Raw genomic sequence first — 26,719 nt, 5'->3', positions numbered from 1 at the left:
AAATTCTTTCATGCGTGTTGCTAAATAAAAAGTAAAACATATAAAGAGGAAAACAAAAGAAAAATAAAGAAGAAGAGAAATAAAAATGAAAATCCCAAAAGTAAAACAAATCATGGTAGCATAGGATCCCATTCCTTAAATATCCCGGCCAAAAAACCGAGGATCTCCCCGGCATAATCCAGAGAGCTTTTTCTTTCCAAATCCCGGCCAAAAAACCGAGGATCTCCCGGCCAAAAAACGAGGAGCTTTTTCTCTCGAAATCTCGGCCAAAAAACTGAGGATCTCCCGGCCAACAAACCGAGGAGCTTTTTCTTTCCAAATCCCGGCCAAAAATCGAGGATCTCCCGGCCAAAAAACCGAGGAGCTTTTTCTTTCCAAATCCCGGCCAAAAAACCGAGGATCTCCCGGCCAAAAAACCGAGGAGCTTTTTCTTTCCAAATCCCGGCCAAAAAATCGAGGATCTCCCGGCCAAAAAACCGAGGAGCTTTTTCTTTCCAAATCCCGGCCAAAAAACCGAGGATCTCCCGGCCAAAAAACCGAGGAGCTTTTTCTTTCCAAATCCCGGACAAAAAACCGAGGATCTCCCGGCCAAAAAACCGAGGAGCTTTTTCTTTCCAAATCCCGGCCAAAAATCGAGGATCTCCCTGGCAAAACCCAAGGAGCTTTTTTCTAGATCCCGGCCAAAAATCGAGGATCTCCCGGCCAAAAATCGAGGAGCTTTTTTCTTCCCAAATCCCGGCCAAAAAACTGAGGATCTCCCTACACAATCCTGATTTGATTGCCTAGATATGTGTCACAACTAACTCACGAAATTTTCCTAGTAAAAACTGGGGCAGAAAAATTTCGTTCGTTTGTTTGTATTGGTATCTTAAGTAGGTCGATCTCAAGACACAAGGTGCGAGATGACCAATGGAATGAGTCTCAATCCAGAATCAAGAAAAGAAGAAAAGAACAAAAAAAAAAAAGAAAGAAAATAAACTCAAATGTGAAGCAAGCCAGGGTGCGGATTGCTCAAAACCTAATTGCAGCCACAAGTTCCGCTGATCCTGTTTTGACCCAATGCTGCATGAAGAAGTAAACACCTACAACTTGCGAGCATCGAGATTCAGATCGGAGTCCACAGCAAAATCAGCCAAGACTCAAGATCAAGCTTTAAGAGACTTATAGATAGGAATCTTGTAACTCATAGTTGATAGGCATAGCTAGCTTAGTTTGATTTTCCTTTTGGTGTAATAAGGCGGTCAGCAAGCAGTAGCAGCAGCAACAGCAGTGAAATCACAGCTCCTGGTAGTTCCAGCTACCAAACCTTCCCGAACTACACTGACCTGATTCCTTTTTAGCCAAGGATATGTAGGCAACCTTTGAAGCAGGGTGCGGTCAGACAGTTTTTAAAAAATGCTTCACACGGAGTATTCGAACGCGCAAAAATCGCTCGTATCCGCTCACTTATCTTTGCCCGAGAACTCTGTGTGTTCCCGAGCAAAGAGGGGCAGCTGTGAGCACGTGACTTTTGCCCTACATGAGTTATTCCCAAAAATTCAAACAAAATGATTTCTTTCATTATTTTTGCAATTTTGTGGATTTTTATGACATTTTATGTTAATTGTTCGCATTTAGTTGTGCATTTTAATTCATATGAAAAATGTAAAAATACACTTGGCATTTGTTTAGGATTTAATGTTTTAGGATTAATTAGCAGTTGAGAAAAAATAAAGAAAATAACAAATATGGTCTTTTTGCATTTTTAGTTTTAATTTGTCTTAGTTTGTGTTTAATTAGCAATTAGGGTATTCGGAAGTTAGAAAATATAATTCTTCAGTGTCAATTTGGTTTTTGAGTTTTAATTTAGCATTTAATCAGAAAAATAAAATACAAAATATCAAATAAAAAACAAAGAGAAGAAGAAAATATACAAAAGAATTTGAAATAATGAACAAAAAAGGGCTGGCTAGTTCTGGCCATTTCCATAAGCCCAAAATTGAGCCCAAAGACCCCAAGACACCCCAAACCCATCTCATTGACCCAGCCCTATAACCCCTGGTCCGGTCCAGCCATTCTAAAAGCCAAAACGACGCCGTTTTGGGCGTCAATTAATCTTGACCATCCATTGCCCATGATCCAACGGCCCTCATCAATCCAATAGATTTAATAAAATTGTCCAAACATGACACAAACCCTAAAAACATATATCATCATCCTCGTACCCTCCCCCGTCTCCAGCTGCCACCACCGTCTCCGCCACTCCTCCGCCGTCCGCCGCCGGCCGGAAATCGCCTCCGCCGGCGGCCGACCTCCAACTGCACCCAAAATTCCACCACAGGCCCCTCTTTCCCTCCTTTTTCCATATCCACCATTAAAATTCCTCGAACATCACTGGAAATCCTCAAATATAGCAAACCCTAGGCGCCGCCGCCACCGTTCACGGCGGCGCCGCCACCCAAATCACACCAAATTAACACCATATACTACCCTCACCCTCCTCTACCTAAACCCCAAACTAGTTTCCCCAAAATCCAACCGCAATTCCTCAGATTTTAGATCTAGGGTTTCGTTTGAGTTGTTTAAGCTTTCCAAAATTAGACAAGGTTCGAAAGGGTCTTGGAATTATATTATGTGTTTGTTCTTGGTAAGAACAAACACATAATATTATTTGAAGACTAAATTCGAGGTCCGCCCAAATCAAAGACAAAAATCAGTGAGTTTCTCCATTTTTTCTTCTCTTTTTCCTTTTTCTGGTTTTATTATATTGTTTGGCTTCGTGATTAAGTGATTTAGATTGCTGTTCATTTAGGGTTTGGTATCTGAGCTTTTTCTTCTCTGTTTTCTTGTTTTTAGCATGAACTTGTTCTTTAATTGTTTAATCTGTTTCAGTAACATGAATGATGAGTTTATTTTCTTTCAGGTAATTGTTGTTTTTCATTAGTAAACTCTTTAATTTTCTGATTTGTTTTTAGTTTAATTTGGACTTGATTCTGTCAATTTAAATATTTAGGGGATAGTTTAGCTTTGATTAGTTTAACCATTAGTTGGATTTTTCTGTTAGCCTTTGTTTGTTTTTAAGATCTCTATTAGCTTAACCTTAGGTTTTCAAGTCAGTAATTGTTCAAAATGAGTTGAGTTAAGTTCTATTAATTGATAATTGTTCTGCAATTCAGTGTTCATTTTTCAATTTAATTAGGCTTAGGGTTTGGATATAGCTGATCTAGACTCACTAGGTTCAACCACAGTTATTTGACTAAGCCCTAAAGTAAAAGGGTTTGGTTGGGTTAGTAATTTCAGGGGCAATCAAGGGTAGTTTAGGCATTGAAAATGGGCCGATTTGTTAAAGATTAGTAATTTCAGAATAGAAATAAGGGTAGTATAGGTATTCCATAGGTAGAAAACAAAGCTAGAACACCCTAGGGCCTTCTAGAAGGGGGCATTAGTGTAAGTTTCTGCATTCTTAATGCAGTAACTTGGGCAACAAGCTACAACTTTAGGATTAATATGCAATTACTGAAAATATAAAAGGGGGGAAAATGAGTGAAAAACTTCCAGAACATTCTGCCCTCTTCCTTGCCTATAAAAAGCAGGCCTAGTGCCTTGATTTACAAGTTTGACACCTCTGAAAATTCCCAACCCTTTCCAGCTTATAATTCCCCCTCAAAATCCTCTTCTTAAAGGCTGAATCTCAAATTTGAATTTCAAAAATCAAAAGAAGTTCAAATCTGAACTCCTATAGCAGAAACCTTCATTTTAGATCTAAATTTCCAGAAAACCAAAAAAAATTTAAAAAAAAAAATCCAAAAAACTCCAAAATACTGTTCTATTGAAATACTTAGGTCAATTTCAAATTGTAGTGGTTAATCTGCATCTTCTAGCCTAAGTTCTAATTGCTGAAGTATTAGAACTCTTCCTGGGTTAAGTTCGAGTCTGGAGATGGTTTCAATCAAATTATTTTGGGCTGTCTGGTGGCTTTATACTTCTGGGATCTATCCCTGGTTGTTTTTGAACTATATCCTGTGTTTGAGATCGATTTCGCGGCTGTTGTTGAATTCTAGTTGCTGTTGATTATTGTCTGCATTGCTGATCCCTCCTCCTTTCATTTGTTCATTTCCAGGTATACTCTAAAACCTCAAGTGAGGACTGAATTCATATGTATGACTACTGTTGAAGAGGAACATGGGAGGACTCTTTTGTTTCCTTTGTTTTACGTGTTCTGATTTGTATACTTAGGCATTTAGTTCAATATTGTTATTAGACTATCATCTATCTTTTGTATTAATTAAGGACTGATTGGACTGTTTTGGACTGGACTGCTGCATTGTTTTTTGAGAGCTATACGAATGTCCTGATAATACTAGCCTTGAGTATCCTGTTAGGTTGAACTTAAGACTAGAGTAAGTCATTGGTTAGAAATTAAATCTGGAGATAGCATGAGCATTGTATTAATGAAGAATTGACATCTCTTGTAGTTTAGAATAATTGATCATGTTTATTTGTTCACCATGTGCTTGTTGAAAAGTAGGTTTCAGAGTAATATATTCACAATTCAAAACAGTTTGGCACTCCAGATTCATGCCGCATTACATGTTTAAGTTTGGACGTTCATTATTAAATGGTTGATTGGATTTCTGAAAATCCATGTTAATTACCAGTGTACCAACGAGTTGAATGAACTGAATTAATTAGGTGTTTGAGATTTAGAGTTGATGTGAATAAATTATGCATCTATTTACAAGCTTGCTGGCAGGCCCAAATTTAAGGTTAATATTCGATTTCTGGGCCTGTTATGAGCCCAGGAAGCCTTGCTTCTTGTAAATGAAATCTGGGCTTGTGATCGAAGCCCACAACTGGGCATTGTCTTATATAACAAACTGACCGAAGATCCTTGGGCCAAATTCAAGGCCCCGTTTGCTATAAAAGTTTAATTTTCCTTTTCAAATTGCAATTTAGTTTAATAATACATTTCTAGGCTTTCCAAGCTAGGTAGCGAATTTAAATTAAGAGGTTTTCCTCTTGTTTAAATTCGGACTTGAGCTTGAGGCCTGAATTTCATAATGCCAACTAATTAGGGCCTTTTAGAGACAAACCCAATAGAAAATTATAGTTTGCTCTAGGATGACCTTTAAATAATAAGATGAGATGAGCCTCACCAAACAAAATGTATAAATTGCGGGGCCCTCATTAAATGCTTAATTAAAAGTACTTAGAATTCGGGGCATGCCGTTTAGCGAATTTCACGACCCTCCGCAAAGATAATAACACGTTAGTCGCTTTAGGTGCGCTTTTAATAATTTTACCTTCCTAAATACGGGTGTGCATTTCATGCAACCCAAATCCAAATCCCAAAACGTTGAATAAGAATGTGTCGAGGATCCGGGTGCATTTCATGTGACGTGATCCAAAAATACGTTTTTAAAGGACATTCACTTTATTAAATTTTTTTAACTAAAAGCGGTTAAACAATTCTAAAATTGCACTATAGGTTTGAACATGTATAAAAATCAGATTTCTGCCATTTATAATAATTTAAGCGACCGTGCTAGAATCACGGGATCCGGGGGTGCCTAACACCTTCCCTCGGGTCAACAGAATTCCTTATTCAGAATTTCTGGTTCGCAAACTCCAATTGGGAAGTCGACAATTTTCCTCGATTTGGAATTTAAGTTAAACCGGTGACTTGGGACACCAGAAGCCAATCCTTTCCCAAGTGGCGACTCTAAAAATAAATAAATAATCCCATTTCGAATAATGTCACTTTAAATGGAAAAACTCCCTTATACATTATCCTTCGGGGTAAGTGTATAAAAAAGGAGGTGTGACACCGGACCTCAATCGTACTTATATATGCCTTATCCCAAACGTCAAGCATGCACACACTATTCAACAATATAGGCCTATAAGCCTGTGTAATACTATCTATAAATTAATTACTAAGATAATTGTTAACAGGCTTAAGCCTCTTCTCTCTAAGGTTATAGGATCCACACAATCTAGCTTCGAATAAGGAAAGAGAGCTTCTGACAATGCTATAATAGTTCAGGAAATTATTAGTCATTTTCGCAAAATGAAAGGTAAAACAAGCTATATGCTTCTTAAATTAGACCTTGAGAAGGCCTTTGATCGGTTGGAGTGGTCTTTCATAAGGAAAACTCTATTATATTTTAATATTCCAACCTCTCTTATGGAGTTAATAATGTCTTGTATTACTACTACAACTACGTCAATTCTAATTAATGGAACACGTACATCCTACTTCAATCCTTCACGAGGAATTCGACAAGGGGATCCTTTATCTCCATACATCTTCATCATGTGTATGGAAATTCTCTCTCGCATGATTAATCAGTCAGTAGATTACCTACAATGGCAACCAATTCGAATCTCCAAACATGGTCCGGATCTTTCACATCTTTTCTTCGCTGATGATATCATACTACTTTCTAAAATCAATACACAAAGTTGCCATGTGATTATTGATGTTCTTAACCACTTCAACCACATTTCTGGTCAAAAAATAAATTTTGATAAATCTAAAATATTTATCTCAAATAACTGTTCCCCCTCTAATAAAAATTTTGTGTTATAATCCTTTGCAATAAAGGAGGGTTAGTCATTTGAAAAATATCTGGGCTTCCTAGTTTTTACTGGTCGACCTCTAAACAGTGAATTCCAGTTTTTACTCGACAATTTTAAAAACAGGTTAGCAGGTTGGAAAACTAAGTTTTTAACTATGGCAGGAAGAAACACTCTTATAAAATCCACACTCAATTCTCTTCCTAATCATATCATGCAGTATTTTCATATCCCGACCAACATCATTAATAAAATGAATCGTTACGAAAAAATTTTCTGTGGGGTACCACTGACATAAGAAAGAAATTGCATCTCCTTAAATGGGAGCAAATTACAACCCCTTCAATAAAAGGCGGTTTGAATATCTAAAACCTGAGAACAAAAAATTACGCCTTGTTAGCCAGCCTAGCCTGGAGAACTTTCCAGAATCCTCGATCTCTTTGGGAAATGACACTCCTAAATAAATACCTTCATTTAAAAACTAGCACTAATTCTTCTTCAACCTGGCGTAATATTGTAAAGGGTTGGAATCACTGTCAACGGGGTATCTACTGGAGAGTAGGAACAGGGACCCATATTAATCTATGGACTGATTCATGGCTTAAGGCGAGTACAACTCTGAGATCCATGTTTATAGGTCAACTACCTAAGTCAAATGATACGCATGCTAGCTCTACTATTCTCAAAAATCATGTATAGGACTGGACAAATTTTGGTTTTGACATACCTACAATCGATAATAAACAAACAATACACCCCCATCTACGCACAATAAAATGATCAACTTCTATGGGGCCTAACAACTAGCGGTAAGTTCATTGTGCAAACTATGTACAAAGAACTGATCGACAATGGCAAATATTCAGCAAACTTTTGTAATGACTTTAAATGGGGATGGAACCTGCCCGTCCAACCAAAGGTTAGAAGTTTTTTATGGTTAGTTCTTCATAATAGATTACCTACTCTTCATTACCTAAACTACATAGGAATTTCTATAAATTCTAACTGCATCCTCTGCCATGCTAATCAAGAAATAATAAATCATATTATACTTCATTGCTCTTATGCTAAACAATACTGGAATAACATAGGATTACGCAACTTCATCACAAAAGTTCCACTCAATGCTGCCCCTATCCATTGGTTGAATAGGCTCATAAACTATAAAGGAATTAATTTTCCTTATAAAGTAAACTCAAAAACTTTCCTAGCTACAAGTCTTTGGCATCTTTGGACAACTCGCAATAAAAATCTATATGAGCATAAAGAACAAAAGCCAAATCCTTACAATGTTTTAAATCAGGATATAGAACATGCATACATGGTAGACTCAAAACACACGCATGCTAATAGGGTGCTGCTGCATCTAAGATGGATTCCACCAAGGATAAATTTTTACAAACATAATACGGATGGGGAAACTTCTTCTTCAACGGACACAGATAGAATTGGAGGGGTCATTAGAAATCACATGGGTGATTGGATGGTGGGATTTGCAGGCCTAGTTCCTCATGTGCACACTATAACTGCTGAATTGCAAGCACTCATCAAAGGCTTAAGTATAGCCATACAGCTGCGACTGCTACCGCTGGAAGTGGAAATAGACGCAAAGGAGGTACATTAATGGGCAGGGAAACCTCAAAATATTCTAACTTAATTTTTGATTGCAGGTACCTCCTCAGGATACTCCATGATCCAGTAGTCATGCATGTGTACAAGGAACATAATGGGGTAGCAGACCATCTTGCAAAGTTAGGAAGGAGAATGCCACTTTCTGTCGTGTTGCAACTTTTTGTTAAACCACCATCTTTGGTATCAACTCAACCGCTAGCAGACCAGCGGGGATTGAATCTCAACGCATGATTCCTATCACAGTTGTGCAACAACTGGATGATCAAGCCAGCAACATATGTTTTTTTCCTAATCATGTGTCTAATGAGACTATTGAACATAATTTTGGGAACTTAAGTAGCACAAATGCAGTCTATACTAGTTTAGAGGATCGTCAGTGTGAAAATCCTAGGGGCGATTCCTCACGTAGATATAACAGAAATTATAGTATAGTTAATATTAGCATATGTAATATGGTGCACGAGCATCAAAACCCTGTACGCATATTTTAATATATATTAGTTATCTTTGGTACCAAAAAAAAAGACCAACTGTATTGAAGAAAAAAATTATCCAAAAAATTAGAGAACTTTTTTACTACTAATGAGATTAATTGGTATAATCATGTAATTTCACACTACGACAAAGAGAAAAACATAATTATTTGAATAATATTAAACTCTCCATTTTTTTGGTGGAGTGAAATTTTTTATTCATCACCAGAACAAGTACAATGGAGAAATCCAAAACACCTCTAGTATCCTACTATATATAAATTCCCGTACTTACTCAGCTAGACAGAAGTAAGTCTATTTATATCCTATTCTGTACAAGTAGTATTTTTTCTATTCCTTATCTAGCTATATACTTCTTCTATCCATCTTCTCTCCTTGTCCCGCTTTTGTTTGTTGATTATCTCCATCACACGAACTTTGCATTCTTTTTTGATTTGATCACATAGCCTGCTTGGTCTAGGCACTGAACTTTGCCATAAGGCTTCGTTTCTCCCCTTCCATATGTGGTAGTTCAATGCTGCCAATACAGCAAAGGAGAACCCCCTTCTTAGTTTATTCCCCATTTTCCTGCCTACTCGTTTCCATAGATGTTGTCCTTCATAGTTTGTGATCCTGATCTTTAGCCACTTAATCACTTCATTGATACACAATTTAGAAAATTGGCACTCATAGAACAAGTGTTCTATTAATTCTGAGGCATTTCCACATAATACACATAGGCCATCTGAACCCATCCCTTTGTGAGCTGGCCTATCCTTTGTGAGCAGCTTCCTTTGCATAATCAGCCAGCAGATGAAGCTATGCTTTGGAATATTTTGCTTATTCCAAACCCAGCTTCCCCAATGGTATTTGTCCAGATTCCCTTTCAACCATGTGTACCCTTTCATGATTGTATATCTACCTGTTTGCGATTTCCATCCTCCCTGGTTATATTCCCCTACAAGCTTGTCTCTTATATGGCAGATTTTCTTTCAATACCAGCTACTATCTTGTGGTACAGTATATAGCCACCAATCAGTACTCTTTAAGTAGATATGGTTGATCCATTTGACCCATAAAGAATCAGCCTTTGTCGTTATATCCCAAACATATTTCCCTATTGCTGCCTTATTCCATGATATACAGTCTTTTATTCCTATCCCTCCCTCTTGCTTTGGCCTACAAACAAGATCCCATTCCACTAATGGTTTTTTATTTGTTTCCACCTTGCCATCCCATAGATAGTTGCGACATATTGTTGTTATTCTTTTGAGTACTGCTTTGGGAAGTAGAAAGATCGACGCCAAGTATGTCTGGAGATGCACCAGCACTGCATTAATCATTTGTACTCTCCCAGCATAGGATAGGTGCTTTGACCCCCAAGTTCTTTTTCTAGTTATTATTTTATCCACTAGTACTTAGACAATCCATTTTTGATAGTTTCTTCCAAGATATTGGAACACCTAGGTACTTGAAGGGAAGACTGCCTCTACTATAGCCAGTTATTTCACATAAGCCCTCTAACTCCTGAGTCTCCATATTAACAACATATATGTTGGACTTTCCTGCATTAGTTGTTAGCCCTGAAGAGTTGGAGAAGGTTTGAAGCCTTCTAAGCATCAGCATAACAGAACTAAAGTTTCCTTTGCAAAACAGTAACACATCATCCGCAAAGCATATATGGTTGAGTTGCAAGCTTCTGCATTTAGTATGGTAGCCAAATCTTTCATGCTAAGCCACTAACTTCATAATTCTTGTGAAGTACTCCATGCATATGACAAACAGTAGTGGGGGTCCCCTTGTCACAAGCCTCACTTCCCTCTTATGCTCCCATATAACCCTCCATTTATAGCTACAACATATTGAGTAGTTGATATGCATTCCATGATCCACCTTATGAATTTCGTAGGGAAAGTTAGAGCATGTAACATTTTCTCTACAAAATCCCATTCTATGGAATCATACGCCTTTTAAGGTCTATTTTTATCAAGCAACTCCTAGTCGCTGCTTTTCTATTATATAATCTGACAAGATCTTGACAAATCAATATGTTCTGCATGATTGTTCTCCAGCTACAAAGGCACTCTGGTTATCAAAGATAATGCTCGGCAGGATGACTTTAAGTCTATTGCATAGCATTTTTGAGATGACCTTATATACTGTATTACAGCAGGCTATAGGTCTGTAATCCCCAACTGCTTCTGCATGGCTACTCTTAGGATTCACTATAACAACTGTGTTGTTGATTGCCTTCAGCATCTTCTTTGATCTAAAGAACTCAAGTATCCCTCCTCAAGATCTGTTCTTGTAATGTCCCAACTATCTTTGAAGAACTTGCTGCCATATCCATCAGGACCCGGGGCTTTTTCCCCATCAATTTGTCAAAGAGCCTGTTTGACCTCCTTTTTGGTAAAGTCTTCATTTAACATATTCCTATGTTCCTTTGTCGCTGTTGGTCCTTTCCTCACCAAATCACTACATACATGAGTTCTGTCTTCTTTAGCAGATCCCAGTAATACCCGTGCACCATATGACATGGGTCTAATTGAACTTATAAGACGTTGAAAAGTACTCCAAATTAGTGCAATTCTAAGTGAAGTGTGCACCGTGTATAAGTTAAGTCAATTATTTTGTAGTCTGCATCGTGTATAAGTTAAATCTTAAAGTAAGTTATACTCTTTAATTAATTTAACAAAAAAAAGAGAAAAAAGGGGTGGGGGTGGGAGGAGAGAGATGTATGTAGAATTTAAAGAAAACCACAAGCATGTAACAAAACACAAAAACATATTGATCGTGAAAAATACGAGAAATCCTACAAGCCCCATAATTACCGATCTAGGCTAATTGTTAGCTAAAACAGCAAATAACTCTCTTTACATTGCATAGGATAATTCAAGAATGGCTACCTGCCGGCATCAAAATAGCTATCATCTCTTATCTCTAGCATTTACACTCACTATCCAAAACTAAAAATTAAATATTACTACTTAAAAAAAAAAACAAAAAACAAAAATGGCTAAACAGAATCAGATATTATTAACGTTAGTCCTCCTGATTTCCTTGTTGGTTTCATCGGTGATCGGCGCCGCCGAAAAGCCACGTGGCGTCACTTACGATAGTCGTTCATTAATCGTCAATGGAAATAGAGAATTGTTCTTTTCTGGTTCTATTCATTATCCTCGTAGCCCTCCTGAGGTAACTTAAAATTCTCAATTGCCAGTATTTTAGTTTTGACATGTTTAATACCAACAATTTATTGATTAGTTTTTTTTTTTCCAGATGTGGCCAGACATTATCAGGAAAGCTAAAGAAGGAGGTATTAATCTTATTCAGACTTATGTGTTTTGGAACATTCACGAGCCCATTCAAGGCCAGGTAAACACTACCTCAATCTTGTAATTAGAGGCGAATTTAAAATTTATAAATATTAGAGAGTTCAGAATGAATGTAATATTAACACACAAACATAAATTCTTTTGCATATGTACTAATGAAAATCAAGCCAAAAAGTTTTGGTTTAACTCATAAACTACTTTAATTACCACGGTCTACTCTTGTCTAAATGATTTAAATTTTTATTCTTGTAAAGACCATATCGAGAATCTTAGTTGTTTTTTATTTGCAGTTTAATTTTGAAGGAAATTATGACATTGTCAAGTTCATCAAGGAGATCGGTAAACAGGATCTGTATGTAACTCTGAGAATTGGTCCTTATATTGAAGCAGAATGGACTTCAGGGTATAAACGATATTAATTCTATTTAATTAATTCTTTGATGTTTTGTTAGTTTTCTCTACTTTTTTCTCCTTATTTTGATTATGACCTAATGAATATTGATAATGAAACAGAGGGTTCCCATACTGGCTAAGAGAGGTTAAAAATATCACATTCCGTTCTTATAACGAGCCATTCGTGGTATGTTATCACAATATTGTGCATGCATGCATAAACATATAAAATGCTCTTAATTACAATTCCCTTCGTTCCAATTTATGTGATGCATATCGGATTTCTAGAGTCAATCATCTTGATTTAATTGCGAATTCGGATATAAAATTTTTAAGTTTTTAAAAATAAAAATTTAAATATCTGGAATCTGCATAAAAAATATTACTATAAGTCACAACAATTAACAATTCAAAATATTTAAAAAGCATAAAAAAAATCGCGATCAAAGAAAAATATGTTTGACTCTCGTAATCCAAACTGCATCACATAAGTTGAGATAGAGGGAGTAACATACTTACTTCTTAATGACTAATTAACTCATCTTATTCCTTCTTTTTTCTCCATTTGCAGTACCATATGAAAAAATACGCAGAAAAAGTCATTGAGTTGATGAAAAAGGAGAAATTGTTTGCACCTCAAGGAGGTCCCATAATCTTGGCTCAGGTCTGCTCCTAATTTAATCACAGCAGTCTCTAGCAAATTACACTACAATGCTTGATATGTGTATATTTATTTACTTAATTATATCTTTAACAGTAACGTATAAATCGTGACAGATAGAAAATGAGTACAATAATGTCCAGCTAGCTTATAAAGAGAATGGAAAGAAATATATTGAGTGGGCAGCAAATATGGCTGTGGGATTATACAATGGAGTCCCATGGATCATGTGCAAGCAGAAGGATGCACCTCCATCAGTGGTAATGTTCATTTTCTTGTGGGAAATGATTAGTAACATTTCATTAGAAGGCAACCAAAATGATATTAAACAGTAAAAACTCTAATTTCCTCTTTTTTTTTTCCCCTCCTAATTATTTGTGCAGATAAATACATGCAATGGAAGACATTGTGGGGATACTTTCACAGGCACTAATGGTCCCAACAAACCTTCTTTGTGGACTGAAAATTGGACTGCCCAGTAAGTACAATCTTCTTAATGTCCCATAGTAGGATTTGAGATATATATAACAGCATGTTTGGATAGTTGTTACCTATTGTATTGTGTGGTATTGTTACTTTAAATACAAAGTTTATTTTGATTGTTACTTAAATTTTATTGTATCATTTCATTAAATCCATTGTTACATCATGACGAAAAATGTCACTTTATGGAATGACGGGTTTTGTGTGGTGGCGTCGTTTCCTTATTTGTTCCCCTCTCTATCTTGCCCTAATAATCATATTTTATCTTTTGCCCTACTTTATATAATAATAATAATAAATCTACTCCGTATCCTATTTTTTTTTAGTAATGCTGCTAGTTTATTATTCATATTGTTAGTGCGTAACATCATGAAACGACGGCAAATGATACAATACAATATTATGCGGTACAATATGATACATTATAAAACGACGTGTAACAACAAACCAAACAAGCTGTAAACCTTCATTTCTTTCAGGTTATCAATTGATGCTTATTATACATATTTATCTATAGTTACCTGATTGTGTAAATGTTTTTTTCTATCGCAGTGACCAAAACTTAAACCATGTCTATTTAATAAGATTTAACTTTTATGTACTACATGGATAGAGCTAGTAGTAACATTTTACACTATCAAATTATATTAAAAGTAATTAAAGGTAAAATTACCATGATAATGAAATTAGGGATCGTTTGGCCAAAAAAAAAAGATTTCACTTTTTTCTCGAACCAGTGTTTGGTCATAAATTTTTTAATTTTCACTTGAAGATAAATTTCGGAATTTTTTGAAAATTTGAAAAACTCCCAAAAGCCCTTTTTTAAAAGTTCCACTTCAGATACAAAGCGGGAGTTTAGTACAGCGGACTGCCCTTTTTTCACTTCAAATAATACAACAACAACATACCCAGTGTAATCCCACAAATGGGGTCTATGGAGAGTAGAGTGTACACAGACCTTGCCCTTGCCTTTAAAAAGGCAGAGAAGCTGCTTTCGGAAGACCCTCGGCAAAATTTTCACTTCAGATCACTCACAAAATTCAAGAACACCCCAAATTTGTATTCATGTCCAAACACAACTCTAATTTCCAAATACCATTTTTGCTTGAAAATAAATTTTGCTTTTTCTTCCAGAATTTTACAATTTTTATGTCCAAACGCCCACTTAGTAACTTTGAAAATAAGGCAAGTAACCTTGTATAACCAGTTAAATTGCACCGATAACGTAATAGTTCATCTACGTTGTCAGTCAAATAATTGGTAGTTTTATGTCTTTATATAAAGGGCTAATATTAACCTTGTATATTTTATAATAGTTCATCTACGTTGTCAGTCAAATGATTTGTAGTTTTATGTCTTTATATAAAGGTCAAATATTAACAGAAATGAAGTGCAGGTATAGAACTTATGGAGATCCTCCAGCACAAAGATCAGCAGAAGATCTTGCTTTTTCTGTGGCTCGTTTCTTTGCAAAGAATGGAACTCTTACAAACTATTACATGGTAATCTTTTTTATGCCTTAATTTTCTAATCAACATAACCTTTAGTCTATAGTCCATCTAAACTTTGAACATTATTTAAAATTAATTACATTTTTATTTTCCAGTACTATGGTGGAACCAACTTTGGAAGAACAAGCTCTTCTTTCGTGACTACTCGTTATTATGATGAGGCCCCTCTTGATGAATTTGGTAATTAAACTCATCTTTAGCTTTATTTTGAAAAAGTACGACGAATTAATACTACTATTCAAGCACTTATAATTTGATTTAATTAAAGGTTGAGTATATGTCTCTTATTAGGTTTAATGAGGGATCCCAAATGGAGTCACTTGAGAGACTTGCACAGGGCTTTAAGATTGTCGAGAAGAGCTCTTCTTTGGGGTACTCCCACTGTACAAAAGATTAACGAGAATCTTGAGGTGATTAAGGATTTCTATTAACTCATAACTAGCTTTTTAACGAACATTTAGCAGTTATTTATAATAAGTTCTACGCACTGACAATGTTTAAGTTTTTATGTATACCATCAAGCAACGACAGGTAATAACTCTTATAGCAAATGTTATATATATAGTAACATGAACAATAGAGTGATAACTTACTTTTGCAAATTTAGCTGATGGTGTAACAAAAATTATACTATCAGTATATAAAACTTAAATTTAATACTACTAATAGTAATATTATGTACTTGAGTATGGAATTTTACATGTTTGATAAATAAAATGTAGATCACTGTCTATGAGAAGCCTGGGCCTGATCATATGTGTGCTGCCTTTTTGACCAACAACCACACAAAGTTACCATCCAACATTACATTTAGGGGAGCAGAATATTACTTACCTGAGAAATCAATTAGCATTCTTGCTGATTGTAAGACTGTCGTTTACAACACTCAAACGGTAAGAATTCCCTTCCCCGGACTCCACGCATAGTAGGAGCTTAGTGCACCGGCTGCCTTTTTTAATTATAATCGAAATTATACAGGTTGTTTCGCAACATAATTCAAGGAACTTTGTTCCGTCGGAGAAAGCAAAGAATCTAAAATGGGAAATATATCAAGAAAAAGTACCAACAATACATGATTTGGCACTTAAGAACAGGGATCCCTTGGAACTCTACAGTTTGACCAAAGATAAATCTGACTATGCTTGGTACAGCACAAGGTAATTTAAATTAATCAGGCCTATTTGATATTGTTTTTATTGCTGTTACTATTGATTATTTGACTTTACTCTAAATACTATATTCTTTATACAACACAGTATCAACCTTGATCGACGTGACTTGCCCATGAGACCTGATATTCTCCCTGTATTGCAAATTGCAAGTATGGGCCATGCATTGGTTGCCTTTGTCAATGGACAATATGTTGGTAGGTTTACTTATACAAATACCCTTGTGACATTCTCTTTGGGTGTGTGTGATATATCAGAAAATATTATTGGAGAAAATATTTTTCTCGTTTTTTTTATGTTGGTTCTCAACAAATATTTTCCGGGACAACATTTTCTATTAAAAGGGAGAAAATGACTTCTGCCACTTCTGGATAGAAGTCATTTTCCTTCATGCTTTAGCAAACACTAAAATATTTGTTTCGATCTTTAATACTCAAAAATTTTATCGAACATTATGCGTTATGCTAATACTCTAGCCAAACATCTAACAATTATTTTCCAGGAAAATATATTTTTCAGAAAATAAGTCATTTTGCGAAAATATTTTGTGAAAAATGTCTTATGTTGTACCAAACACACCCTCGTCGTAAATTGGTTAGCCATTGATGAGAAAACTTATTTTTAATACAGTGTGCCAAAAATTGCTTAATATTTGTTTCGGAATTACATGTTTTTAGGGTTTGGGCACGGGAACAATATCGAGAAGAGCTTCGTATTCCGGCAACCTGTCGTCTTGAAACCTGGAATTAATCACATCACCCTTTTAGCTGAAACAATTGGATATCCGGTACTATTTCTTTCTTAATAACTTTTTTTATCTCGCCTGGTGTCCGCTAGCTTCCTACCAACATTTTTTTATTTATTTTAAGGCTCGAACCCGAGACCTAATAAAAGAGAATAAAAAGACAGAAGAGAATTAATGTTCATGAATATATAATTACAGAATAGCGGAGCCTATATGGAAAAGAGGTTTGCAGGACCCCGTGGTGTGACACTTCAAGGTTTAATGGCTGGAACTCTTGATATCACTTTGAATGTTTGGGGACATGAGGTATACATATTCACACATATTTAGTAATTATTTAATAATCCTTGACAACGTTTTTTTAAATCAAATGTTAAATTGACTAGTAAAAAATCTTTTATTTCAGGTTGGTGTATATGGAGAAAAAGAACAATTATTCACAGAAGAAGGTGCAAAGAAAGTGAAATGGACTTCCTTAGCTGGTCCGCAACCGGGACCTGTTACTTGGTTGAAGGTAAGCTTAAATAGATTTTTTTCCTTCTTAAGTTCCATTGTGTATTTTTATACATTTCTCACCATCAAGAATACATAATCCAATGTGGCAATGTATTCGGTAGAATTGAAGATCCATATAGAGTGAAAATCTCATGTACGATTTTGTAGAATGTCAGAAAAGACGACTTATCTATCACCTTTAGGCTATCACCCCAAAAAACTTAGGTAATAGTGAAGCTTCGTAGTGTTTTTCTATTCTAGTGTAGGTAGTTTGTATTTTCATATATATACATATCTATTGTACCGAACCTTTCTATGACACAATGCCCAACTCGTTGCGCTTTTTGTTTGATGTTCAAGAATTCTTGTTTAGTCAGTTCATATCATCCTTGCATAGTAATTTGATCTAAGATTTTAAAATTCGTTGATCCTATATTTCAATTACTAATATATTTTCTTTTTCTTTGTGGGTTACAGACATATTTTGATGCCCCAGAAGGCACTGATCCAGTGGCCTTGAAAATGGACAAAATGCAAAAAGGTATGATGTGGGTCAATGGTAAAAACCTTGGTCGTTACTGGGCATCTTTCCTCTCTCCTCTTGGACAGCCCACTCAATCTGAGTAAGTATTCCATGAAATTCCCCCCCCCCCCCCCAAAAAAAAAAATAAAAGAGACCAAATATATCACTTGTCAAATATGATAACAAATATGAAAATTATGAATTGATCAGGTATCATATTCCAAGAGCATTTTTGAAGCCAAAGAATAATCTCCTAGTTGTTTTTGAAGAAATTGGAGGTCACCCAGAAACAATTCAAATAGTAACAGTAAACAGAGACACAATCTGCAGTATGATCACTGAATATCATCCTCCAAATGTTAAGTATTGGGAGAGCTCCGGAAGTAAATTGCGTGCCGTCGTAGAAGATCTTAAAGCAGGAGCTCATTTAACTTGCCCAGACGATAATGTGATCGAGAAAGTTGAGTTTGCTAGTTATGGTGATCCAGATGGTGCATGTGGAAATTTTTACATGGGAAATTGCACATCACCAAATAGTATTAAAGTAGCAGAAAAGTATTGTTTGGGGAAACACACTTGTTCTGTGCCAGTTGAGAGAGAAGTTTTTGACGAGCCAAACAAGGACCCATGCCCTAATATTTTCAAGACTTTGGCTGTCCAAGTCAAGTGTGTTGTACCAAAGAAGAGATAAACACCTCACTTTCTTTGGTTTATAATAGATAGGTTGAAGATTGTCTCTGACACACACACACATATATATATATATATATGGCCAGAGGCGGATTCAAGATTTTAATTCCATGAGGGTTAGTACTCGAGTTTCAATACCAGTACACCTTGATTCAGAGCTTCAGTTTCCTGTTAACTAATTATATAAGCATTAGCTATCAGCCAACATACATGTAATTGACTTGGCGAGATAGATTAGGCATTGAATTGTTGTGATTTAGGATTAGAGGTTGATAACAGATACTGGGGAAGCTTCTCTTGTATTTCTTCCCTTAATGTCACATGTCGGGCTATGACCCTTTTTCATGTTGTTGTATATGTTATGAAATCTTTAGAAGCTCAATTGATTCACTGTGGGTAGGTAAATACAATCAAACCTCTCTATAACAACCTTGTTTGTTCCGAATATTTTTGAATGTTATTGTATTGGGAAAAATTGAGTTTACATATTAAAGAGGTAGAAGATGATGTGTCGAGACACATAGAATGGTCAAAGAATTACAGCTGTCAAGGAGGCACGAGTTGCGATAGATACGAGCAGAAAGCAAAGGAAGAGGCACGAGCGGTCATTCAAAAAGAGTTAACACCCGTACCTGTTCAAAGTCATTTAAGCTCAAAAATCAAAAGGAATGAATCTGACAACGCATGAGAGTCCAGATACAATATTTAATGAGCATTAAATACCAAGAACGTTAGAGAATTTGTCTTAAATATAATGATTATGTAACGTAGCATTCAATGTCTTTAATTGCTCATAATAACAAGAGCAAAACGCATATCTCCAAAATAACTATAAAAGGGAGAGGATTGATCAAATGTAAAGAGACGAATCACTATCTGAATATACTTTGGTTTACTTGTTTCTCTTGATTATATTCTGGCTATCCGAATTGCTTTCCTTTATTCATTCTTGCGATTATCAGTAACCCGTGTTCTTCTAAATTATAGCTTTAGTAAAAATTCCAGTTTTTGGTTAAACAAATTGGTTCCGTTGCCCGAAAATCTGATAATCCATTCTATTTTAGCTTAACTTTCCTTGTTGCATCAACCATGTCGAACAACAATGACAACATTCAAGGAAACCAAGAAAACCAAACAAACCAACAATTTCAGGGAGATCCACAGAACAATAACGTACTGATTCCTTCTCCACGAGGCTCTCCACGGCGGTCTCGTGAAGGCACTCCTGATGGATCTCATACAGATGGACAGGCTCAATTCGAAAATATTGAAACTATGGATGAGGCTTTGCAAAAACTTATTGCCTCACAAGTCAATAAAGCTCTTCAGGATTTTGTTAGCCAATTACCTGCTGCACCACCCACACCCACTCCAAATAACAACACTCTGGAGAACCCTCGTTCCGGGCTTGTTAATTCAGGTAGTGGTGGAACCCCCAGCGAATCACAGGAGGGAGAACCAAGTAACTTAGTTAATTCTGATTTATAAAATTTAGTACTAACATTGCAGAAACAGCTCAAGGAGCAAAGTGACCGCATATAGCAAATACCCGGGGTGCCACCCGTGATCAAAGGGGTAGATATGGATAAATATTCACAACAACCCTGGAAGTCAAGTGCTGCTCCCCTTCCAATTCTAAAGAAATTTAAAATGCCCGATATACCAAAATACGATGGAACAACATATCCACGAGACCACGTGACTGCATTCACAACAGGCGTAAAAGGCAACGATTTGACTAAGCAGGAGATTGAATCAGTATTAGTCAAAAAATTTGGTGAAACACTTACTAAGGGCGAAATAACATGATATTCTCTTTTACCCGAAAATTCTATAAATTCTTTTGCTGAGCTTGCAGATTCTTTCATCAAAGCACACTCGGGAGCTCAAAAAGTCGAAAAAAGAATGGAAGATATTTTCAAGATCAAGCAAGGGGACTCAGAATTGCTTAGGGAATTCGTGGACAGATTCCAGCGTGAAAGAATGACATTGCCACGTGTACCTGATAACTGGGCAGCTATAGCTTTCACAAGCAATTTGAATGAAAAGAGCTCAGAAGCTACGAGGCGACTCAAGGAAAGCCTTCGTGAATTCCCAGCTACAACGTGGAATGACGTTTACAACAGATATAACACAAAGCTGAGGATTGAAGAAGATATTATTTCACGACATCAAAAAGAAGAAAAAGTAAGTTCGAGACGGGCGGAAAACGAAAAGAGATCCGTTAAAAATAGGTACGAGCCATACATGGGACCTGCGGGAAGAGACTCACGGTAAAAATAGGACAATCAGAGGTACGATCACAGATCAAGGAATAGAGAGTCAGGCTCGTCATCAAGATTTGGGAATGATCGAAGCACACGTGAGTCACGAGATGACGATAGAAGTCTAAAGGCAAGGTTTAGCGGTTATAATTTCAACGTGAGCACTTCTGAACTCGTGGCTGTTTTAAGAAGCATGGGAGATAAGGTACGATGGCCAAAGGAGATGAGATCAAATCCAAACAGACGAAACCTGATCATTGGTGCGAATTTCATAACGATCACGGGCATAAAACGGCAGATTGCAGGTTTTTGCAGGGTGAAGTTGATCATTTGTTAAAATAGGGGTATCTCACCGAGTTATTCAATGAGAAAGGTAAACAAGCATACATGAAAAACAAGCAAGAACCCCCCAAACCACCTTCTCCCAAAAGAACCGTTAATGTTATCAGTGGAGGAGAAGAAATCAACGGTGTGACATATACAGCAGCCAATAAGGTTTCCAAAGTAACAATTACCCACGGGAAGCGGCTGCGACATGTTTTAGAGGAAGAAATATTACGTTCGATGATGCGGATGCGGGGGGTCTATTAACTCCACATAACGACGCACTGGTAATATCTTTACTTGTACATGACACTAACGTAAAACGAGTTTTAATTGATCTAGGTAGTTCGATGAACATTATTTTGTTACGAGTACTACGCGAGATGCAAGCAGAAGATAGATTGGTACCAAAAGCGCATACTTTGTCAGGATTTGACAATTCCAGTGTTGTAATGAAAGGAGAAGTGATGCTTACTACATTCGCAGAAGGCGTTGTCAAAGACACAAAATTTCAGGTAGTGGAGATGGAAATGGCTTACAACATAATTCTCGGGAGGCCATGGATCCATGATATGGATGTTGTTCCATATACCTTGCATCAAGTCATTAAATTTCCAGCGCCATGGGGAATATGTCAAATCAGGGGAGACTAACAGACATCCAGGAGCATCAACGCCGTGGCAGATTTAAGTGCGAGGGGTGAAGAAAATAGCAATTACAGAATCCAGTTGAGAACAACATAACGTCAACCTCAACTGAACAAGGGCAAACAGATGTAGATTCAAGGCCCGATTCCATTCAAGAACCAGAAGAAAATGAAAACATCAAAACGACGATAGAAGAGCTGGAGGCTGTAGTTTTGTTTATACACTGTCCAGAAAGAAAAGTGTATCTAGGAGCCAATCTCAGCCCGGATAGTTGATTGAATTTCTAAAAGCTAACGCAGATTGTTTTGCTTGGTCCCATTCTGATATGACAGGTATACCACCGGAGGTAATGACTCACAAGTTAAACAAGGACCCGTCTCATCCACCTATCAAACAAAAGAAAAGAAAGCAGGAAACTTTCAAAAATCAGGTGATTCAGGATGAAGTGCAAAGATTATTAAAAAATGGGTCTATTCACGAGGTAAAGTATCCTGATTGGCTGGCCAACACTGTTGTGGTACCTAAAAAGAATGGTAAATGGCGAGTTTGTGTAGACTATACAGATCTTAACAAAGCTTGTCCTAAAGACTCTTTTCCATTACCTCATATAGATCAACTAATTGACGCTACTGCAGGGCATGAGTTGTTAAGTTTTTTAGATGCATACTCAGGTTACAATCAAATCAAGATGGATCCCGCAGATGAAGAAAAAACTTCATTTATAACAGACAAGGGGACTTATTGTTATAAAGTAATGCCTTTTGGACTCAAAAATGCAGGTGCAACATATCAAAGGCTGGTAACCAAAATGTTCCAAGAGCATTTGGGAAAAACTATGGAGGTCTATATAGATGATATGCTCGTTAAAACTCAGCATTCAGAAGATCATATATCGCATCTGTCTGAAATGTTTAAAATTTTGCAGAAATTTAATATGAAGTTAAATCCCAAAAAATGTGCATTTGGTGTTGCATCAGGTAAGTTCTTAGGCTTTCTTGTTTCTAATCGTGGTATTGAAGTGAATCCTGCACAGATTAAGGCCATTGAAGAAATCCCTGATATACTTTCGAGTAAGAAAGAAGTTCAGAGATTGACAGGGAGGATTGCAGCATTGGGAAGATTTATTTCTAAATCATCAGAAAAGTGCTTTAAATTCTTTCAGCTCTTAAAAAGCCAGATCATTTTGAATGGAATGAAGAATGCCAACACGCACTCAGAAGTTTGAAAATGTATTTATCAAATCCACCATTGCTTGCAAAACCAAAGGCCGGGGAAAGATTGCTTATTTACCTTGCTGTTTCAGAAGTAGCGGTAAGTGCTGTTCTAGTCAGAGAAGACCAAGGTAAACAATCGCCTATTTATTATGTTAGTAAATCTCTATTAGATGCGGAGACACGGTATCCTCAATTAGAAAAGCTTGCACTTGCATTGATCATGGCATCTAGGAAATTAAGTCCTTACTTTCAGTGTCATCCTATTGCTGTAGTAACTGCTCATCCCTTACGTAATATACTACATAAGCATGAGCTATCATGTAGGTTGGCTAAGTGGGATATAGAATTAAGTGAGTATGAAATCACGTATCAACCTAGAACTGCTGTAAAATCTCAAGTGTTAGCTGATTTCGTGGCAGGGGATGCAATTAGAAGCAGAAAAAGAATTACAAGTGTTCAATAGAGCTAACCCAGGAACTTGGACTTTATTCACTGACGGTTCATCCAATGTGAAGGGTGCAGGTTTAGGGATTATTTTGGTACCACCTACGGGTGAAACCATTCGACAAGCTATCAAATGTCATTCTATAACTAACAATGAGGCAGAGTATGAGGCTGTGATTGCAGGCTTAGAATTGGCACGAGAACTTGGCATAAATCAGATTATAATCAAAAGCGATTCATAACTTGTGGTTAATCAAATGTTGGGGACTTATACAGCTAGGGAGGCAAGGATGCAACAATATTTAGAAAAGGTACGGAAGTTGATAAAGTAATTTCAAACTTGGAAAGTCACACAAATACCAAGGGATGAAAATGTTGAAGATGACGCCTTAGCTAATCTCGTATCTGCGGCTGACGTGGCAAGTGATGCAAACGCCTCAGTTATTCATTTATTTCATTCAGTTCTTAAACCCGACAAGAATGAGGTAAATTTTAATAATTTAACTTGGGATTGGAGGAACGAGATTGTTGCTTTTTTGCAGTATGGAACCATCCCTGATGATAAGAAAAAAGCTCAGGCGCTTCGGAAAAAGGCTGCTCGGTACTGCTTAAATCAGGGCAACCTATATCGTAAAATGTTCGGTGGTCCCTTAGCCAGATGCCTCGGACCTTCTCAAACGGAGTACGTAATGAGGGAAATACACGAGGGGCATTGTGGGAATCACGCCGGAGGAAGATCATTGGTAAGAAACCTAATTAGAGCAGGGTATTGTTGGCCTAAAATGGAAGAAGAAGCAGCAAGTTACGTGGCTAAATGCGATAGATGTCAGAGGTCCGGTAACAATATGCATAGACCTACGGAATTACTACATCCAGTCATCGCACCGCGACCATTTATGAAATGGGGAATGGATATCGTGGGTCCATTACCGCAAGCAAAAAGACAGGTGAAATTCTTGCTCGTACTTATTGATTATTTTACTAAATGGGTAGAGGCAGGAGCATTCAAGCAAGTGCGAGAAAAGGAAGTTAAAGATTTCATTTGGCGGAATATCATATGCCGATTTGGTGTACCAAAGGAGATCGTGTGATAATGGTCCTTGTTGATACCCAATTTTTCCCTACATATTTTTATACTCAGAATATTCTCAAAATAGCATGTACGTGCATATATAAGCATGCCCAAGAATTTTGATATTTTTTCCAATTTTTAAAGCTTTTTAAAATCATTTTATTATTTGTTTTAGCAGTACAAAATTCAATAATTATACCCAAAGCTATCATTTTGGTGAGTAGTTTATTTCCATCCTCATATTTACACCACAATATAATTAAGGCAATTTTTGCATATTTTTATAAATTTATTTGATATTTTTAAGCTAAATTGCATAAAATTGCAATTATAGCCTATATTGCGATTAATAGCATTTTACAATTATAAAATTGCTCTCAGTATTTTTTAGATTAATGTTTATATATTATTAATTAATTTCAGTGCTTTCAATTTGCTTTTAAAATCATTTTAACTATTTTAATTAAATTAAAAAGGGAGAAATTGGCTATTTAATATATAGCCCATTACCATTTCAATTTTAGCCAAAATCAAACCCCCAATTTCCCAGCCCTATTTTTGATTCAAACCTGACCCAATTCCTAAATTACCCGCCCCTGACCCACTCAAATAACCCGTCCAGGCCTTTTCTTTTAATCCCGGCCGTTGATCTAACTGATCTAATAGATCAATGGCTCACACGCATCCTTTCCTTTTTTAATCCACCAACACCCTCAACCCTAAATCATTTCCCCTTTACCCGCCGCCCTTGAATCCCTTTCCTCTCCAATCCTCTCTGCAACCCCGTTCAAACCCTAGCCGCCGCCACCCAAACTAACCCTAATCCCCTTCGATTCCCACCGGAATTCATGGCTTCTCAGGCCATGGAAACCTCATACTCACCTCCTACTGCTCCTGTGAACCTGATGCTCGAAGGATCGAGGACAGACTTCGAGGGTCCTCAGTTAGATCTTCGCCGACTCGAGGTTTTCGGCCATTTCTGGCCATTTTCGGCCTTGCTCCGGCATATTCTAGTCTCCTGAGTCTGGTTCTGACTTTATCCGACTTAGATCTGATCTTTTTAAAGTCTTCCTCACTCTAGGGTCCTTTCGAAACCCTAACTATTCGAGGTTTTTCTCCGATTCCTTTTAGATCTGTTATGTATTTATGCTATGCGTGAATTTTTTAACGATTTCCCTAAGTTTTCCTTTGAAAATTGCTTTCAAAACCCTTCTTTTCCGATTTAGGGTTTCTGGAAAGTATTCAAGTGTTTTTATGATTTTTGCTTTCTTTATTATTTGTATAGTTTCTCTTATTGTGTTCCTGTATCATGTTCTCACTCGCTATGTTCTTATACTTGCTCTATTATGTTCTTAGGTGTTCTTCTACTGAGTTTCATACTCCGTGATTGAATGTTCTTTTGCTGTGTTTTCTATACTCCGTCCTTTCATATTCTCCTATTGTGTTTTCTACGCTATGATTCCCGTCTTTTTTTTACCATGCTCTGCTATCTTCATCCTCTATAAGCATGTATTTCTTCTACTGTTTCTTCTACTGGTTCTTCTACTGTTTCTTCTACTGTCAGTTGTTCCCTCACTATGCTTCGAAACTAGTTTCCTCACTCTGTTTGCTCTGATCTTTCTACTTGTTTGCGTGATTTCTTATGAGCTTCTAAAAGAAGCCACTAAGCCTGTTTTGACTATTTGCCTCTCCATCTCCGCATTCGATTCTTTATACTGATTTTACAAGGTTATGGCAAGATTCTTCGTGTTTAGGCATGTCTGTGTGCTTTTATATGTGTGTTGAATCTTTCTTTAAAAGGATTTCAACTAGTAATTGAATCAGAATCTTTTTGGGGGCTTTAATTGATTGTACTAATTTTCCTTGAGTAAAACCTTTTTCTTCACACCAAATATTTGGACTTGTGATTTCGTGGCTGTCAATTGATTCTCTTTCCTTAGTTATACAACCGTGTACTTTCAGAAAACCTTGTCCTTAAAATAACCTTTTATGTATTTACCCTCAATTGAATGCTTTGCACAAAGATTTTGATTAATTTCTTTCCTTAGTTGGTTTTATACTCGTTTGAATTTGAATCCCTTAACTA

General features: G+C 36.6%; 2 protein-coding genes across 2 annotated transcripts; one reads left to right on the top strand and one right to left on the bottom strand.

The window, feature by feature from the left end:
* Nucleotides 1–9,025: 9,025 nt before the first annotated feature.
* Nucleotides 9,026–9,571, bottom strand: LOC109205712. Its single transcript, XM_019368457.1, has one exon. The coding sequence runs from the start codon at nucleotides 9,569–9,571 to the stop codon at nucleotides 9,026–9,028; it is 546 nt and encodes a 181-aa protein (XP_019224002.1).
* A 1,973-nt stretch (nucleotides 9,572–11,544) lies between these two features.
* LOC109205714 (beta-galactosidase 13-like) lies at nucleotides 11,545–19,115 on the top strand. Its single transcript, XM_019368458.1, has 18 exons — nucleotides 11,545–11,858; nucleotides 11,943–12,038; nucleotides 12,289–12,401; nucleotides 12,512–12,578; nucleotides 12,963–13,055; nucleotides 13,169–13,312; nucleotides 13,436–13,530; nucleotides 14,932–15,037; nucleotides 15,142–15,226; nucleotides 15,338–15,456; nucleotides 15,769–15,939; nucleotides 16,025–16,203; nucleotides 16,303–16,412; nucleotides 16,893–17,002; nucleotides 17,159–17,266; nucleotides 17,367–17,474; nucleotides 17,933–18,078; nucleotides 18,189–19,115. The coding sequence occupies exons 1-18, from the start codon at nucleotides 11,676–11,678 to the stop codon at nucleotides 18,667–18,669; spliced, it is 2,514 nt and encodes an 837-aa protein (XP_019224003.1). The 5' UTR covers nucleotides 11,545–11,675; the 3' UTR covers nucleotides 18,670–19,115.
* Nucleotides 19,116–26,719: the final 7,604 nt, after the last annotated feature.

This window comes from Nicotiana attenuata, unplaced genomic scaffold (genome assembly GCF_001879085.1).
Source record: "Nicotiana attenuata strain UT unplaced genomic scaffold, NIATTr2, whole genome shotgun sequence".
Lineage (NCBI taxonomy): Eukaryota > Viridiplantae > Streptophyta > Magnoliopsida > Solanales > Solanaceae > Nicotiana > Nicotiana attenuata.
Note: the sequence above shows the minus strand (reverse complement) of the source record. Positions and strands in the feature narration are given on the sequence as shown.